The sequence below is a fragment of the Perissodus microlepis genome, chromosome 17 (assembly GCF_051167445.1).
Source record: "Perissodus microlepis isolate ML-2025 ecotype Zambia chromosome 17, ASM5116744v1, whole genome shotgun sequence".
NCBI lineage: Eukaryota > Metazoa > Chordata > Actinopteri > Cichliformes > Cichlidae > Perissodus > Perissodus microlepis.
In genome coordinates this window covers 2,074,096-2,092,500 of record NC_140477.1, presented here as the reverse complement: position 1 = coordinate 2,092,500, position 18,405 = coordinate 2,074,096, and the positions used below count along the sequence as shown (strand labels likewise).

The 18,405-nt window shown below is 46.2% G+C and overlaps 2 protein-coding genes across 3 annotated transcripts in view; one reads left to right on the top strand and one right to left on the bottom strand.

The window, feature by feature from the left end:
• Positions 1 to 13,893, top strand: part of hmcn1 (hemicentin 1) — an 88,162-nt gene extending 74,269 nt beyond the window's left edge. Inside the window, exons 78-107 of one of the 2 annotated variants that reach the window (XM_084909625.1) lie at positions 1,034 to 1,141; positions 1,290 to 1,427; positions 1,503 to 1,637; positions 1,787 to 2,056; positions 2,500 to 2,690; positions 2,802 to 3,015; positions 3,107 to 3,241; positions 3,328 to 3,518; positions 3,601 to 3,682; positions 3,774 to 4,043; positions 4,140 to 4,310; positions 4,403 to 4,573; positions 4,997 to 5,167; positions 5,271 to 5,441; positions 5,541 to 5,711; positions 5,841 to 6,011; positions 6,088 to 6,234; positions 6,376 to 6,513; positions 6,603 to 6,724; positions 7,205 to 7,442; positions 7,539 to 7,601; positions 7,742 to 7,861; positions 7,938 to 8,072; positions 8,159 to 8,272; positions 8,374 to 8,499; positions 9,211 to 9,339; positions 10,351 to 10,719; positions 10,867 to 10,986; positions 11,117 to 11,243; positions 11,491 to 13,893. In XM_084909625.1, the coding sequence (XP_084765751.1) occupies positions 1,034 to 1,141; positions 1,290 to 1,427; positions 1,503 to 1,637; positions 1,787 to 2,056; positions 2,500 to 2,690; positions 2,802 to 3,015; positions 3,107 to 3,241; positions 3,328 to 3,518; positions 3,601 to 3,682; positions 3,774 to 4,043; positions 4,140 to 4,310; positions 4,403 to 4,573; positions 4,997 to 5,167; positions 5,271 to 5,441; positions 5,541 to 5,711; positions 5,841 to 6,011; positions 6,088 to 6,234; positions 6,376 to 6,513; positions 6,603 to 6,724; positions 7,205 to 7,442; positions 7,539 to 7,601; positions 7,742 to 7,861; positions 7,938 to 8,072; positions 8,159 to 8,272; positions 8,374 to 8,499; positions 9,211 to 9,339; positions 10,351 to 10,719; positions 10,867 to 10,986; positions 11,117 to 11,243; positions 11,491 to 11,857 (5,075 nt within the window). In that variant the 3' untranslated portion in view covers positions 11,858 to 13,893. The remainder of the gene's footprint in view (positions 1 to 1,033; positions 1,142 to 1,289; positions 1,428 to 1,502; positions 1,638 to 1,786; positions 2,057 to 2,499; positions 2,691 to 2,801; positions 3,016 to 3,106; positions 3,242 to 3,327; positions 3,519 to 3,600; positions 3,683 to 3,773; positions 4,044 to 4,139; positions 4,311 to 4,402; positions 4,574 to 4,996; positions 5,168 to 5,270; positions 5,442 to 5,540; positions 5,712 to 5,840; positions 6,012 to 6,087; positions 6,235 to 6,375; positions 6,514 to 6,602; positions 6,725 to 7,204; positions 7,443 to 7,538; positions 7,602 to 7,741; positions 7,862 to 7,937; positions 8,073 to 8,158; positions 8,273 to 8,373; positions 8,500 to 9,210; positions 9,340 to 10,350; positions 10,720 to 10,866; positions 10,987 to 11,116; positions 11,244 to 11,490) is intronic. The other variant, XM_084909626.1, reaches the window with a different exon arrangement.
• An 83-nt stretch (positions 13,894 to 13,976) lies between these two features.
• On the bottom strand, positions 13,977 to 18,405 carry LOC146369000 (actin-related protein 2/3 complex subunit 5-like). The gene is made up of 4 exons (XM_084909627.1): positions 18,096 to 18,405; positions 16,977 to 17,049; positions 16,505 to 16,681; positions 13,977 to 15,981 (listed from the first exon to the last, which is right to left on the bottom strand). Exons 1-4 carry the CDS (start codon positions 18,233 to 18,235, stop codon positions 15,919 to 15,921), a joined length of 453 nt encoding a protein of 150 aa, XP_084765753.1. The 5' UTR covers positions 18,236 to 18,405; the 3' UTR covers positions 13,977 to 15,918.

Sequence of the window (18,405 nt, the reverse complement as noted above, 5' to 3'; positions counted from 1 at the left end):
GAGCAATTGGTGGAGTCCCAGATTTTAAGACCAAAGGGAGTGTCCCCAGGAGGGTCCTGGACCTCCTATTGATCCTTTGCCTAATCACATGAGTCATAGTGTAAAAACGGGTGTGGGTCACAATCAGCCAATGTTTGGGTGAACCCATTGTGAGACCTAGCTCCATCCTATCATGTGATTTACTGAGACAAGACAGCTCCTTGAAAAAACAGAACGAGCTCCACTCACTCAGATTTTGCACTCTGCCTTACCGCCACATATTTTAATTACAACAAGGATTTTTACAGACAAAAACATGGCTGTGCAGTGGGCTCCCTGGTGTCACCTATTGTAGCCAAACTTAACATGGAGGAAGTGGGAAAAAAGCCTCCCATACAGGTATATTGATGACACCTGGGTCAAAATGAAAATCCAGGAAGTAGAATGCTTCACTGCTCACATCAGCCCAGTGGATAAAAACATAAAGTTCACCAGTGAAGACACAAAGATAGCAGTTTGCCATTCCTGGACTGTGCCGTGGGCTTTGAAGGGAATGGAAACCTCAACATTGAAGTTTACCGGAAGCCCACACACATGGACCAGTACCTCCTCTTTGACTCCTTCCACCCTCTGGAACACAAACTTGGAGTAATCGGGATCCTACATCACCGGGCAGAAAATGTTCCCTCTAAGCCAGAAGGGAAACAAAAGGAACACACGCATGTAAAGAAAGCTCTTAAAACATGTGATTATTTCCTCAAGTCAGCAAAGATGCACAGAAAAGGTCAGAAACTGAAAGAAGTCCAGACGCTTTTTCCCCCCGAGCTCCTTAGATCACCAAACCAAAGTTTGATTAAAACGTAAAATTCCCTTTTTAATGGCCTTAAATTTGACTACAAATACAAAAATAACACAAAAATTAAGATAAGAGTCTCCTAAAGGGCACATGTCAGGTTACTTTGTGTGTATTTTTAGCTGTAGATAAGATGTCGAGGAGGATTTTGATGCCTGTCTTTAAATATTTTATCTGCTGTTTGTGTCGATCTACATTCAGGTCCGATAGAGATCACCTCAGCCGAGCTAACTCATGCTGGACGCTACTCATGTACAGCTCAGAATGCTGCAGGCTCCACCCACCGCCACGTGCAGCTCACAGTCCAGGGTAAAAAAACGAATTCTTCAGGGTTCACAGCTTAAATGATTTTTATTTTAGAGCTCTTGATTCTGATTGAGAGGCTTGTTTTTTTGTTTTATTTGGAGGTTTATTCTTTTGTTCTTGATCATCACTATTTTCCAAACCTTCTCCTCAGAGCTTCCAGTGATTGAGTCCCATCCATCAGCACTGGATGTGATCCTCAATAACCCCGTAAGTCTGCCCTGCAGAGCCACAGGCTCACCCAGACCTACCATTACCTGGCAGAAGGAGGGCATCAATATACCCACTACAGGTAAATAATTTTGTCTGTTTTTGTCAGTTGGTGTAAGCAATCAGTCATGAAATTTTGGCTCTGGCTTCGTGCTAGGTGGTAGGTCCACTATACTCCCGAATGGAAGTCTGCAGATCTCCAAGGCATCACTATCAGACTCTGGAATGTACATATGTGTGGCTCAAAACCCTGCTGGCACAGCGCTCGGCAAGACCAGACTCAGAGTGCAAGGTAGGTACTTTTATGTTGAAATTTCAACCTCACGATCATAATACCAGTTGTGTACAAAATGCACCCAAAGTCACTGAAATTCAGGTTTCCCACGATGTCAACAAATATACTAATGTACTAACCCCACATATTTCTCCTTGCACCTGAAGTCCCTCCAGTGATCAGCTCAGACACTCGGGAATATTTGGCACCTGTGGACTCCTCTGTGACGCTGCGGTGCCAAGCTGACGGCTCCCCTCCCCCCTCGGTCACGTGGCACAAAGACGGGCGCGTGCTGAGTGAAACCGTACGCCTGAGGGTCCTCAGTTCAGGATCTCTGCAGATCGCCTTCATTCAGCCGAGCGATGCCGGGAGATACACTTGCACTGCTGCCAATGCAGCGGGCACTGTCAGCTTGGAAATGAGCCTTACTGTGCAGAGTAGGTTCCAGTCAATACAGTCATTGAAATGACGTGATTTGACACATCACACTACATTTGTGGTGTTAAAGTTTTCTATAAAGATGGATGGGTGATGCATGGATGGTGTTCTATGAAAACATTACGTGTTCCAGTAGTTCTGCTTCTTCAACACAGCATCATTCAGATTTTATACTCACATCTAGACATACAGTCCCAATCAAAAGTTTAAGACCACTTGAAAAATGGCAAAAAATCCTATTTTGCATGGTTGGATTTTAACAAGGTTCCAAGTGGAGCTTCAACATGCAACAAGAAGAAATGGGAGTGAGATAAAACATTTTTTGAGCATGCAATTTACTGAAAACGACGCTTAAACTGGTTTTAAGCTTTTAATCGGGAGTGTATAACAAAGCAAAGCAAAGATAAAAAGGGTGACTTGGTTTTATCCTAATCTCTTGCAGTTCCTCCGTTCATTCGTGGTGGAGAGCAGGAGGTCGTGGTGGTGGAAAACAGTCAGGTCCAGCTTGTGTGTTTGGCAGAGGGCGTCCCTCAGCCAAAACTGTCCTGGGAAAAGGACGGTAGTCCTGTCAGCGAAAGCGCGGGGGAGTATACAATCCTGCCATCTGGTGAGCTGGTTATTGACAGTGCTCAGGTAAAAAATAGAAACACCAAATTGTATTTTGTTTTGATCATATTTAACACACGAGTTTGAAGCATATGCTCCCTTTTCCCTTCACCCTGCACCCTCCTTTTGGTGAACCAGCCTGAAGATGCAGGAAGTTACACCTGTGTTGCCACTAATTCAGTCGGGCAGGACAGTTGGACCGTCACCCTGTTGGTTCATACTCATCCCATCTTCACTGAGCTTCTTGGGGATGTGGCCCTGAACAAAGGAGAGCGCCTCACGCTGTTCTGTGGAGTCAGTGGCATCCCCCTACCCAGAATCACTTGGGCCTTTAATAACAACATCATCCCAGGTATGAATCGTTGTAAACGGAGAGGTTTCCTTTCGTTATTTCTTAATCTTTGTCATTTCATTTTATTTCTTTTCTGCCATTGATGCTTTAGTTCACTACGATCAAACGAACGGTCACAGTGAGCTGGTGATCGAGAGAGTGAGCAAAGACGATGCCGGCACCTACACCTGTGTGGCAGAAAATGATGTGGGAACCATCAAGTCGCTGGCCTTGGTCTATGTCAAAGGTAAAAGCATGCTTTCATGAACTATTTTGATGCTGTTGCATCTCTCTAAGCTGCTCTACACTCGACCTGATCTGCCTGTTCTTCAGAGCCTCCGATCATCGATGGGGACCTTCACTCCAACCGCATTGAACCCCTGGGCGGGAATGCAATCCTGAACTGTGAGGTTCGAGGAGACCCGCTGCCAACCATCCAGTGGAGCAAAAATGGAATAAACATCCAGATCAGCAACCGAATCCGTCAACTGGACAACGGCTCCCTGGCCATCTATGGCACAGTGGTAGGAAGACAGCTCTTTTGTGTAATACAAAGGTGAGCTTTGGAAAAGGTCACGGTGATTTCATTTACAATGTGTGTGGCAGAGTGAAGATGCGGGAAACTACATGTGTGTGGCGACAAATGACGCTGGTGTGGTGGAGAGAAGTGTCACACTTACGTTACACAGTGAGTGTTTAACCGTGTCAGGATGCAGCACTTTTAATTATAGCGTTTTTGTAGCTGTGATAGATCTGATAGAAGCACGCTGCTCTTCCAGGTGCACCCGCAATCAGTGTAGAACCCGTGGAGACGGTGGTGGATGCTGGAACCACGGCTGTGCTCAACTGTCAGGCGGAGGGTGAGCCTACGCCCATGATAGAGTGGTCTCGTCAGGGGCGCCCCCTTCTGGGCAACAACCGCTTCTCTGCCTTATCTAATGGCTCCCTCAGGATCATCAGTGCGCAAAAGGAGGACACTGCTGAGTACGAATGCGTGGCAAGAAACCTGCTTGGATCAGTGCTGGTCAAGGTCACTCTTACCATACGGGGTGAGCGGTTTTTAGTTTATTCTTACATCTGCAATGTCTAAAGGTGTCTAAAGGGACCTAACGCCAAGTGCCAAAGTTAATCAATGTTCTTGTCAGTCCATGGCGGCTTCTCGGAGTGGGCAGAGTGGGGTCCTTGCAGTGTGCCATGTGGTGTTGGTAACCAGAAGAGGCTCAGGCAGTGTAACAACCCTTTACCTGCCAACGGAGGCCGCCACTGTGCAGGATCAGACACAGAGACACGCAGCTGTCAAGGGAAACCCTGCCCAGGTGAGACTGAAACAGGGCCTAGAACCAAGTGTTTACAAAGGAGACCGTGTGCAAATGTCACATGCGGTACCAAATCTCTCGTCCCTCCACAGTGGATGGTAACTGGTCAGAATGGTCTCTCTGGGAGGAGTGTTCACGTACATGTGGTGAGGGCAACAGAACCAGGGTCCGGACCTGCAGCAGTCCTCCGCCTCAGCATGGAGGCAGGCCGTGTGAGGGGAAGGCAGTGGACGTGGTCATGTGCAGGGTCAGGCCATGTCCAGGTGAGGAAATGCATTTGCATGCGCAGGCACACACATGCAGGGAAATTGTTAAACACTATTTGTAACAGTTAAAAACAAGAGAACCACTGGCATTAAAGAGAACTTTAATTTGAGGGTATTTGCTACAATATCTCACTCCAGCTCTTTGGGCGTTTGTACACATCTTGACTTGTTGCCTAATTCTACTTATACTTCACGTAGCAGGCTAGCCTGTGTGGACAAACAGATCTAATAATATTCATGAAACAAATATGAATGTTTTATTTCCAAATTGAATTAAACTTTCTTTTCTGATTTCCATGAATTTTTCCTGTTGTTAAACTGCAGATCTGTTGGGGGGTTTTTTCTAGCAGCACTGTGTTGCTTTATTCTGCTGTATATATACATATATGTATAATGGACTGTAGGTTTATGCTCTTATAGTGGGAGGTAACTGGGGTTCTTGGCTACCGTGGAGCCCATGCAGCGAGACCTGCGGTAGGGGCGTGCAGTCCAGGATCCGTCTCTGCAACGACCCTCCTCCAGCGTTCGATGGGTCACAGTGTGTGGGCACAGACACCCAAACACAAATGTGCAAGGAGAAGCCTTGTCCCGGTAAGGACGCGATTATGCTTCGAGAAAAATCTCCGCTCCGGCCTGGATTTAGGAATTCGTTAAACGAAGCAGATTTCAGTTTTATACACTTTGTGTCCTCCAGTGGATGGAAAGTGGTCGTCCTGGGTGAGCTGGGGAGCCTGCAGTGTTTCCTGTGGGGGTGGTACTAGACAGAGGACACGCCTCTGTGCCAGCCCCGCCCCTCAGCACGGCGGCAGACAGTGTGAGGGCAACGACGTGCAAATCGACTTCTGCAACAGCGACCCCTGCCCCAGTGAGATACCTGAACTGCTACTGACTGCTTAGATACGCTCATTTCTACATCTGTGTCTTTTCTTTTGTGAATCTGTCATTTTGCACTACTGTGTGTTAGTCAGTGGTAACTGGGGTCCATGGAGCAGCTGGGGCAGCTGCAGCAAGACATGTAACGGAGGTCAGATGAGGCGCTACAGGACCTGTGACAACCCCAGACCCGCCTACGGCGGGAGAGCTTGTGCAGGTGCTGATACACAGATACAAAGATGCAGCACCGTCAAGTGCCCCGGTGAGTCAGCCTGCGGCACGGTCAGGCGTGTGTTATTGGTTCCCTTGTAAGACTAAATTACCCCTACGACTGCTCCACTGCCGTGATTTGTGTGTTGATGTGTACACCTGTACTGTTTGTATTTTGCAGTTGATGGTACCTGGGGTTCATGGCAGCCATGGGGAGAATGTTCTTCTTCCTGCGGAGGAGGACAGAGGACACGTGTTCGGCTCTGTGACGGTCCGTCTCCAAGTGACGGTGGTCGGCCGTGTCCAGGAGACTCTACTCAGCTGTCCAGGTGCAACACTCAGGCCTGCCCAGGTAACGTATCTCTTAAAAAAAAGCTTCTGTGTTCATTTGCTGTATTTACATTTAAAGACACGTTTCTTTTGATCAGGTGGGCCCCTGAAGGCCCGAGGAAGCATCATAGGGAACATTAATGATATCGAGTTCGGCGTCTCCATCCTCAATGCCACCATCACCGACAGCAAGTTTGGCAGCAGAAACATCAAAGCCACAATCTCTAATGTACCAAGGACGTTAGGTCAGTTTTCCATTAGCTCGTTGGTTGTATCACTTTTCTGCTTTTAGGTGTTGTATGATGCACTCTAATTCCTGCCTCCATCTAAAACTCAGCTGTTTTCTTGAATTCCTAATAAATCTAAGACCTTTAAATTGATTCAAGGTCCTGCAATGAGGAAGCTCATCTCCATCCTGAACCCCGTCTACTGGACCACTGCGCATGAAGTAGGAGAGGCGGTCAACGGCTACACGCTAACAGGAGGTATCTTCAGGCGAGAGACGCAGGTGGAGTTTGCCACAGGTAAGATTTCATGGGTTCAACACGGAGGCATGAAATCTTTAAACAGCTGTTTATATGTAAAGATATGTGATGCGACTGCGTGTTGGCAGGCGAGATCCTGAGGATGACCCACATTGTCAGGGGTCTGGACTCTGACGGCGCTTTGCTTTTGGACATCGTTGTGAACGGACACATCCTGCAGCTGCCTTCACATGCTCTCATCAGCATCAAGGTACACAAATAGGCAATGGGAATATTATGAAGCCAGCTAATAAACTAATATAGGGACTGAAAGAAATATGCATATGCTTATCAGCCTGTTTACAACCAAAACACATCAGTTCATGTATATTTACAAAACGGTTTTATTACATTTCTGGAAATTTAAACCATAGAAAAGACTGGAAATCAAAAACAGTGAACACCTCTATTTTAGAAAACATCAATTTATCATTATTTGTTTCTCTCTCTCTTTTTTTTTTTTTTAGCCATATGTCATCTTTAAGCTTCCCACAAGCAAATCAAGTCCCCCCGTCTTTTATACCTCATAGATTCTTATATATGCACAATAACTCAGTTTAACCCAATAAAAACAATTTAAAGTCTAATGTCACACATTGCAAAGAAACAAACTAAAATTAAGGTCCAGCTGACAGACGCCAAACTGAATAATGAAAATGCACAATGTTCTGTTTTGTGTTTTTTTTCCCAGGACTACACAGAGGACTACATCCAGACGGGACCGGGTCAGCTCTACGCTCTGTCCACTCGCATGTTCAGCATCGACAAGGAAAGTGTGCCCTACACCTGGAACCACACTGTCTCCTATGACCCGTCCAAGGGGAAGATGCCCTACCTGGTGGAAACGCTGAGGGCCGCAGCCATCAGTGCACACTACCACCCACTGGAGGAGGTGTTGGAGTACAGCATACAAGCTAGTATCTCCAAAGGTGAACGCAAAAGATGTTTCAACTTCTATTGCCTAATACTTTGTTGCATTTTCACCAAACATGAGCAAAATTTAAAGTTTGTTAACGTGACTCCAGGTGATCGCAGTAACCAGTGTCCTCGTGGCTTCACTTTGGTGGCTGCCGGGCCTTACTGTGCAGGTAATGCTAATCACAACACACGTATACTTACCCCCAAACCCCGAAAAACTGCAGCTAAAAAATGATATATTCATGGATTCATAATTACAACATCTGATCGTTTCTGATTGTTTGTATTCGTGTTTATCTTTGTGCTGCAGATGAGAATGAATGTGAGGTTGGGAATCCGTGTTCACATGCCTGCCACAACACGATGGGCACCTACTACTGCTCCTGTCCCCGAGGCCTCGCCATCTCAGCCGACGGGAGGACGTGTCAGGGTACAAAACTCTCAGCCGCCTACTGACCCAACGCGGCAGCAAATCACCGTTAAGCCTCTTCTCTCCTCTCTCCTAGACGTCGACGAGTGTTCGCTAGGTGGGAATGTGTGCCACGACGCAGAAGACTGCGAGAATACCATCGGCTCTTACAGATGCGTCATGCGCTGTGGGCGTGGCTTCAGGAGAACAGCTGACGGCTACAGCTGTACAGGTTTGATTGTACACGTAAAGGGCATTCCTTTCCTTTTTAATCGATTTGACTTTCTAAAAATAGCGGGACATGTTTGTGTTGTTCAGATGTGAACGAGTGCCAGGAGTCAAATCCGTGTAATCAACGGTGTTTGAATACCATCGGTAGTTACCGCTGCGCCTGTGAGCCAGGATTTCATCTCAGGAACAGGCGCTGCATAGGTGAGAGAGGCGCTCCTCTCCATTAATGTTCTACGTAAAATAAGACAATTTATCACTAAACCTGGAGCCACAAACTTCCCTTTTTCCTCTGTTCACCGCAGATATCAACGAGTGCAGGCAGAGGGTTTGCCGCTCTGATCAGCAGTGTAAAAACACTCGCGGTGGTTACATCTGTATTGACCTCTGCCCCAGTGGTATGACCAAGGGTGGCAATGGAACATGTGTGGGTGAGTGCTACTGAAGTACTGTAGAGTAGTTACTAATACGCTGTTTAGAAAATGTAGAGAAACACATCTATTCTCAGTGGGGGGAAATAATCATGCAGCATATCTGTACTGATACAGACTGGGTAATGTGTTAGGAGTGAAAGGACCAACGTAGAGGGCTGAATTCAACCCTGGAAATGAAAAAATTCCACACAAAGTAGCAGTTTCCTGTCCCGCTGATGGGTTAAGGAACTCCTACGGCCCTGTCCAGCTCTCCCAGAGTAACTGTGTGTCTCCTGGATTCTCCTCCATCCTCTTGAAACTGAGCTGGGAGACACTGTAAATCTTCTGGTATCTTCTGTGTCGTCCTGGAGGAGCCGGACAACAATGCAGCCTCTGCAGGGTCCAGGTATCACGTCACGCTAACAGCAGTGACACTGACCCTAGCCAAACGCAAAACTAGTGAAAAACAGTCAGGAAATATAAGGACGGGGCAAAAAGTCAGAGGCCTCCATGTGTGAAACCAATCCTGTTTGCAGCTCTTGTTAATTTCATTAAGACCAAAGCTGCTGAGACTGATTAACAACCCCCTCTGCTATGTAACTGACCACATCAATAGCCCAGAAGTTTAACCGACTAGCCTCTAATTAAAAAGTGTTTCTTGCATTTTTTTTTATTAGCATATTGTGATTAATAAGATGATGCATGTTAGTCTCTTGTGGCCTGTTGCAGACGTTGACGAGTGCAGAGACGGTACCCATCAGTGCAGATACAACCAGATCTGCGAGAACACCAGAGGCAGCTACCACTGTACCTGCCCCCGTGGTTACAGATCCCAGGGAGTAGGGCGGCCCTGCGTCGGTACGTGTCTCTGCCTTGAATTGAGTCCAGTGCGGTATAACATCAAACCCCCTGCAGGCGATGTTTTCATTGCTGCTGTGTCATTCTGATAACTTTGGGCTACTTAGCCAAGCATGAAACATCCTGAGCAGTAAAATAAAAATGCAGTGCTCTTTCCTTATGTTTCCCATCAGCTTGCTTGCTTCAAGAAATGCACTTTCTTCTTTCTGATGCTGACTCACTCACTTCTGCAGAAAGCCTAAAAAGCTGCTGTCATCGTATCGCGCCACTGCTTGCTCACATGACCAAATGCTTCAGTGAGAACAGCTGATTAACTCTTTCTATTAAACGCAAACAAAAAAAATCTTGCTTTTTGCCAAGAAACAATGCTGCATGATATCAGAGGCTTTGCCAGCTCAAGATGATGCTACGGTGTTAGACAGCTGTTAGGGAAACAGGAAGGAGGGAAAGGAATACATAAAACACCAACTGTAAAAAGACCAGCACCGTCACCTCACAGCTCTGTCGGTCACTTCCTTCTTTTCATTTCCTCCAGTTCGGATCTATCAAAGTGTTTCCAGCACCTTTATGTTTGGGTCTGGCTGTTTCCTGGCGTCGCTTTGTGATGGCGTATGTACCCTGATGCTGCTGGGACATTAACACTCTGATGTCTGCTTTATTCAGATAGTCTAAATGAACTGGGAACGTTTTTTTTAACATAATTCATATCTGATGTACTTCTTCAGATAAAATGTGAAAATTATGATTCTGTTATTTATGAGATGGAGTGATTCTCTCATTCAAATTAAACCTGTATGAATTAGTTTCAATACATTTCTGTGTCCCTGACATGAAAATGTATTGTTATACAGCGGGGTAACTTGCATATCCCCTTTTCTCCCCTCATCCTCCTCCTGTGCTCCTCTCATCACTCTGTTCTTTTTTCTTTACTTCTGCATCATTTCCAACCTTCTTTTCTGTCACTTTTATCCACCTTTTCTTGGTGCTGGTCTTTCTCTGTGCCGAGGGCAGATGTAAATGAATGTGAGCGGCTTCCGCAGCCTTGCGCCCACCAGTGCATCAACACTCCCGGCAGCTTCAAGTGCGCCTGCCCTCCGGGGCGCCACCTGCTGGGGGACGGCAAATCCTGCGCTGGGCTTGAGCGGCTGCCCAGCTACGAAAGTTACTCGTACACTTACCGCACGTCTCAGTCCGCCCCCGGCGGCGGCTCCAGCCAGATGCTCTACCACAACTTGGCCTCCCAGAGCTACCACTCCTACGCAGCCCCCGCGTGGGGGCGCTACAGGAGTCGGAGCCGCAGGGAGACGCATGTGCATTCCTCACATCAGGGCGTCCTCGCTTGTCAGCAGGGCTTTGAGCCCAGGGGTCACCGCTGCTTAGGTAACTATGGAGAAGAGGCAGGGTTGAGATGAGGGAGAGGAAAGTTCAGCATTTCATTACTGCCTGAGAATTTGCAGTGGGGTCTTGAAAACTGATGTTCTGTGTATCTTTCTGTGGCTGTTTTTGTGTGTGCGTGACATCGAAAAGACATCAACGAGTGTGAAGTGAGGGACACCTGTCAGCACGAGTGCACGAACACACCAGGAAGCTACAGGTGTCTCTGTCCTGCTGGTTACCGCCTCATGACCAATGGCAAGACTTGTCAAGGTGAGAACCTCGGTCTGCTCGCTTTGTCTACCCGGCAATCCACCTGTTCACTGGAACTCATGCAATTTACCCTCAAGCAAGGTGTGACCTGTGCTTACTGTAGCTGTTTGCTGTATCTCGTCTGCCGCAGACACAGACGAGTGCCTGGAACAGAACATCCAGTGTGGAGTGAATCGAATGTGCTTCAACACGAGAGGAAGTTACCAGTGTATTGACACCCCCTGTCCCCCAAACTACCAGAGGGACCCGGTCACAGGGTAAACCTGCACACAGATACATAAAACGTGATCATTCTGAACTTTGAGACAAAGTGATCATATTTTATCAAATCCTACAGATATAAGTACGGGTGGCGGGTTGTTTTTTCTTCAAATTGTAGCAGATTTCTGTGTAAAACCTTCTTCTTTGGGCTTCTCACATCGCCTTTACACCAAACCTTTGTTTTCTACCTCCTGGGCCCACCAGCACTATATTCAACCAAATTTAACTTTTTTCTTTTTGTAGGTTCTGTCTGAGAAACTGCCAGCCAAACGACCTGGAGTGCGCACTGAGCCCGTACGCCTTGGAGTACAAGCTGCTGTCGCTTCCCTTTGGCATCGCAGCCAACCAGGACCTCATCAGGCTGGTGGCCTACACACAGGATGGAGTGATGCACCCCAGGACCACCTTCCTGGTGGTGGACGAGGATTTCGCGTTGCCGTTTGCTCTGCGAGATGAGAACCTAAAGGGAGTGCTGTTCACCACGCGGCCGCTACGAGAGCCCCACACGTACCGCATGAAGGTCCGAGCCCTGTCCTACAGTGAAGACGGAGGCATCGAGTACCAGACGACCTTCATCGTCTACATCGCTGTCTCTGCCTACCCCTACTGAAAACACTTTAAATGACCCGAGTGGCTACGCCCTCTGAGTGCAGTGCTGCAAAAAGTGGCACGGTGAGAGTTAGTGGATGCGACCGCATCAGTAAACAGACTGGAAAAAGATTATCGAGTGTGTGAGAGAGGCCAGCGGGTGCATACGGCCCCGAAGGTGTAAGGAAGTAGCCCGCCTGATGTTTACATGAGGAAACTTACCAACTATTTATCAGCTCTAATCCCTGGAAACCTCCCAAACCTCTCAGTCAGTCATCTCCTGACTCTTCAGACTTATTTATAAGACACGTTAGATCCGACTCTTCCAAACCGAAACGCCGCCGGTTCAGAGAGTACAACATAGTAGCTTCTCTTTCATTTACATCAACCTATTATTAACTTCTTTGGGAAGGGCTCGAACATGAAAAATGGAAGACGGGTCCCACTTTTGCGCCATCAGTTGCCAAAGCGGAGGCGTCACTGTTCGGGTTTGGTGCTCAGGTACTGGCGCACGAACGCCTCAGGCAGAAACTCACGTCACCAGCGTGAAGATCCACCCAACAGCTGGTGCCAAGATGTATTTTTTTACGATTTGTACATATGTTTTTCTCATAATGTAATGCCACACTTGTACGTACCGTATCCGTTTTGTAATAAAAATCGAATATGAATAGATAAACGCTGATTTTACAAATTATATATGCGTGCACAGCACTGCTGCACAAAACATCCCCGATCTTGACGGAGCGTGCCACACGTGGACCCGAGCGCCGTATGCAAAGCTTCTGATCACAGATACACTCGAAGGCCATTCAGAGATAAGTTTTCTCCGTCTGCCGTGAAGTCTTTAGATTCTTCGTATCCTTATCAGTTAAAGAAGATTAATGATAATCATGTGCAATATCAAATAAAAGTAATTATTACATCCGAATTATTACATTTACAAATGTTTAATAGTGTAAATCATTTTGAAGCTATGCTGTTGTTGATCATACACCCACACCTTGTTGATAATAGGTTGGACCTGCTTTTGCTTTCATAACTGTCTTAATTCTTCATGGCACAGATTCAGGAGTGCCCTGGAAATCTTCCACAGAGGTTTTGGTTCAATTCAATTTTATTTATATAGCGCCAAATCACAACAAAAGTCGCCTCAAGGTGCTTTATACGGTACAGTAGATACAGAGAAAAATCCAACAATCATATGACCCCCTATGAGCAAGCACTGTGGCGACAGTGGGAAGGAAAAACTCCCTTTTAACAGGAAGAAACCTCCAGTAGAACCAGGCTCAGGGAGGGGCGGGGCCATCTGCTGCGACCAGTTGGGGTGAGAGAAGGAAGACAGGATAAAGACATGCTGTGGAAGAGAGACAGAGGTTAATAACAGATATGATTCAATGCAGAAAGGTCTGTTAACACATAGTGAGTGAGAAAGGTGACTGGAAAGGAAAAACTCAATGCATCATGGGAATCCCCCGGCAGCCTACGTCTATTGCAGCATAGCTAAGGGAGGATTCAGGGTCACCTGGTCCAGCCCTAACTATATGCTTTAGCAAAAAGGAAAGTTTGAAGCCTAATCTTGAAAGTAGAGATAGTGTCTGTCTCCCGAATCCAAACTGGAAGCTGGTTCCACAGAAGAGGGGCCTGAAAACTGAAGGCTCTGCCTCCCATTCTACTTTTAAATACTCTAGGAACAACAAGTAGGCCTGCAGTGTGAGAGCGAAGTGCTCTAATAGGGTGATATGGTACTACAAGGTCATTAAGATAAGATGGGGCCTGATTATTTAAGACCTTGTATGTGAGGAGCAGGATTTTGAATTCTGGATTTAACAGGAAGCCAAAACAGGAGAAATCTGCTCTCTCTTTCTAGTCCCTGTCAGGACTTTGATGTCAGGTTGACATGACAGCATCATACAGTTGCTAAACTGTTGACACTGGGCTGTTACAATGTGATAAAGTGTATATTCTGCTGTAAAGCATCGTCTATCATGTTGTACAGTCACTCCAAAGTGTCTCTCAGACGTTGTGCGCTCACTTCTGTACCTGTACGGTTCAACTGTTGTCTTTATCTTTGACTCAAAAATTGAACTTTTGGCGCTTAGTTGTGACACAATCCAAAATAATCACGACACAGCTAAGACTCCGCATTCACACATTTTAATTTATTATTGTTTTTTTTTCTTCCAAAAGCACAAACATAAAAAAGGAACATTTGAATAAGGCAGTTTGTACATCAGTTTGGTGCGCTCCATCATCTTCTCACCCAGAAGAGCATCGCCGACTAGAAATACATGAAGCTCGTAAATCTAGTCATTACTGCATTAGAGAAGGTGTCTGATGTCAGGATGCATCGTCACTGATGACAGTATTCAAACATGACAACCCATGTCTAAATATCAACCGGTGATGAAAAAAAACACAACTGTAGTGACTTGTGTTTTATATTTAAAAAAATGAACAAATAAATAAAAATCTATGAGTAACTTTAACTCCGTGTTTGAAAACGAGCAGAAAGGAGCCGAACGCTGGAACTATCATCACGTCTGCACTCGGAGCAAAGCTCGCCGCAACGCGCGTTTCTTTCATGTTCATATATACTGCATGGTTTCAAAATAAAATTTAATAAAATCCACCACTTACTCTCTAAACACACGAGCTCTGAACTAAATCCCAGATGCAAGCAACGTTATTCCATGAAAGCGAAAATAAAACATTTGGCAACGTGTCATCTACCCAGTCAGGCGGATGAAAATTATGTAAAATGTGTTGGAAATGTCTTCTTATTATAAGACAAACTCTCAGGATAAATAGAAAAAACAACGAGAGGGGCGGAGCCCGGCTTTTATCCCATCAGGAAGTCTGATGATGGAAACCAAACACTCAGTTTCCTCACAGACAAAATTCCTGAAACCTTGGAAAAACAAATGTCAGGTATGAAATGCTAAAGTGAATACTGAAAATACATCATCTATTCTTTAAACTATTAATTCCCCGTCAGTTCACAAAAAAGGAAGAAGAAAAGCATCATTTTATCGGCGTGTCAGGCCTGCGAACGGTGTTTTTAACTGAGTGAGTGGAGGCGAAAATAACGTCACTCAAAACAATAAGAAAACAAAGCAGATGTTTGATCCTAGATTAATGTTTTTCTGTTAAATAGTGAAAAAGTTTTAAAAAAACAAAACAAAACCGTGTGAGCGCACGTTCTCTGGGTGGCGCGTTTTCCAGAGAACAGCCGCTCCGATGAACAGTACCAGCAGAGCCGCATTAATACCCTGTTCAGTAGCAGAGCGGTCACAAGCAAAGTGGGATTAATAAAGAGTGGCGATGGAGATGCATCGTGGGTAATATAATCCTTAACTGGGGCAGCACGAGGGGATAGATGGATCAATCCCCCCGGCCCCTCCTCCAGTGCAAATCCACCACCCTCTGTGCGTGACTGTGCTTTTCAAGCAGCTCTCTCTGCTCAAGTGTTACAGCGAGAGGGGCGGAGCCCGGCTTTTATTCCATCTGGAAGTCTCTGATGATGGAAACCAAACACTCAGAGTTTCCTCACAGATAAAATTCCTGAAACATTCGGTGGACGATGGAAAAACATGTTTGTTCCTATGAACGTGTGCGCGCAGCGGTGGCATCCGACCTTTCTGACCAGCAGGGAGCGCTCTGGTTTCTACTGGTTTTGACCAACAGCCCTGCTTTATGCAATTCGATTATGAGCAGTTTTACTAGCATTTACCTCTGTAAGGTGGGAACCGCTGGGGGCGCAGTGCACAGGAACGACGTCGACATAAAGGTTAACAGGTCGGGGAATCAGCACAGACACATGGGTACAAAATGATCTGTAGCACCCTGTGAGGAGTACGATTTAAGCTATGACCATGCACGGGACTCCACAGGAAAACCCATTTTTAACTTAATACGAGCCAGACTGTACTTTAGTTCCTTTTTTTTTTTTTAAAGTCTTGGCTTGAAAACATCTCATTGGGTTAAAAATCTGGTTTTCCTGTTAGTCCCTATGCCATCTGTTACATAAACAGAGCACCGCCCCCTCTCTCCGTCAGCGATGTGGAGTGAGCTGCTCGTCTTCTACACCGTCTTCCTCGCCGTCAGTACCCTGACGATGCTTCCCACTCCTCCAGCTGCCAGAGCCTGAGAACACAGAAAGAGAAAAACTGTTTTTGATCATAATAAACCAACTAAAATCGTTTTCTTACACGTAACAAGTGCTGTTGATTTGTTCGATTGTTCTGTGCTGCTTTCACTGCACTGCAAACCTCTACAGGTTTGTCTTCTGAACACTGAGTTTCAATGTAACGAAACGTGCGATACAAACAAAATTATTATTGCCACCACATCCAGGCTGTAGCGCATGTGTGAAAATGACTTGCATGGCTTGGACCATTTATTAACCCCTAATTTATGTGCACATGAATCTGCTGTATCAGACAGAATATTGACCCAATCTGGATGTTTTTAACCCAAGAAGATTAAGAACATGAAGTTTAAAGCACAACGCCTACAACTGTTTGATTTAGAAGCTGAGAAACACAGTTATCTGACCCTTTGGGTGTTTTCAAAGTCGAACGAGTATCATTGTGGGAAAAGTTGAACTTGTCTATTGTTTTGGCTCAAGAAGACGCTGGAGATCCCACAGTGAGGTGGGAATATTTACCTTTTCGTGCCACTGCAGCAGGACCGCGCTGCTGTTTTCTGACGGCCTCTCGAAGCCTTTGTAGATGTATTTCATCAGCAGGTCCACGCCGTTTTTGTCGAGAGACTGCACGCCTTTCTCGATGTCACCGCTCTTGAAGGAGCTGAGCACCTTCAGCACCAGACCCTCCGCACGGTCCTGGCAGGGGAGAGCAGACGGCTGAAGGCCAGAGTCGCTACACAGTCCAGTCAGTTCGTATACCTGGCTGTGAAATCATCGACCACTGGACCTTGAGCTGCACACACCCTGAAAGGACCTCAGCTATAAGGTGCTGAAGATCTGCTACTTTCTGCTGTATCGTTTAACTTTGGAGAGCTTAAGAAGAACCAAATATTACTGCTATACTACAAATCAAGAATCTGAAGTTTCTCAAAGTGATGCATTAAAATGTGCTGGCGCTTGAAGCTTTACTGACGAGGTAAACCGAGCTCACCTTGACGTTCTGGTTCTTTGTGTTGATTGGTGGGTTCTTCAGTACTGCGTGTAAAGCCTCCGTGAGATTTCCTGTGCAGGAAAGGTTAAGGAAGCAGCACAGCAAAGACTCACCCCTCCATCACAACGGATGTAAAGAAAATTATAAACTAGCCTTTGCCTTCGTCTCTCATAAAGAACAACAAGCTGCACAATCAGTGCAGTCCAATTCTAAAAGCACAAAGTCTTTCAGTTAAATCAGCTTTATGAGCAGGTTACTGCCTAAATAATACAAATGCATTCATGCCCCGCAGCTCCTTTTAATCGTCAAAAATGTATTAAACACCTTCCACAGCTCCATTTCCCCCCAAATAATTCTGTTTGCAGCATTGCTTAGTCTCCTGATTAGTGGTTTTCTACACTAATCAGCCGTAAGTATGCTTCATAAAGACGCTCGACCTTATTGCAGTCCATAGCAAAAACTTCTCAGGCACAGGGGGAAACAGCACTTGTACGAATAAGTGAAAGAAGCCTGAGTGCTTACACAGTGAAGCTGTTCAGGTTCCAGTCATTTACTTGAATGTGGATATTGATCCCTACAGACACAGACGGGGAGATTTCTCGCGTGACTAAATAAAAAGCTACCGTACCGGCAAATCTCTGTTATACAGCGATTGCTCAAGATTGCTTGATTGGGTTTTGCTTTGATGTTTTGAGTTTTCTCTGTTGTAACACGCGCTGGGAGGAGTTGCTCAATGGGGAAGTGGAGCGCCTTCGAGCCCTATATGGCCTACAAAGCTCTTTTGACCCTCTGCGAGATGCCGGGTTCACCACACCCTAAAATGTACTTGCAGCATCAGGGAGAAAGCAGACCTCGGCAGGAGGGTGAACTCAGTAAAGTGATGCACACCCGCTTGTTAAATCTTGGAGAGCAATCCCTGGAATGTGACTGTCAGGCAAGTCGGGGCAGTGACTGGCCTGCTAGCTAAACGCCCATCCATGCAGCTAGCATCCCCGAAAGCTAAGTGAAGTGTGCGGATAAATCTGAGCCTTACGGGCACACTGCACAGGCCACCGCGGCACTTTCATTCAGCACGCCGTGTAGGCTAACGGGCGGGCTAGCTAATCTCGTAAAGGATATTGTCTGATGAGCGAGTCCACCTCTGCCTCGTCAGGACCCAGCTGATTTTCTCCTCCGTCCTCCTCGTCCACAAATTTGTTCTCGTCGTATTCGTCCACGTCCACTCGCCTGAAGCGGGCGGACACGGTATTCTTCGACATGTCTGCGGCGATTCGGGTGATTTATATTAAACCGAAAAGCAGAAGCGTTCGCGCGCAAATCCTTTTTAAAAAAATTATTTCTGCAGTGCTTTTTTCTGATGTGGGCTGTCACTGGCAGACAGGCGGCTTCCGGGCCTCCCCCTTCTTTCCTCCCTCGCCGTTACTTTGAC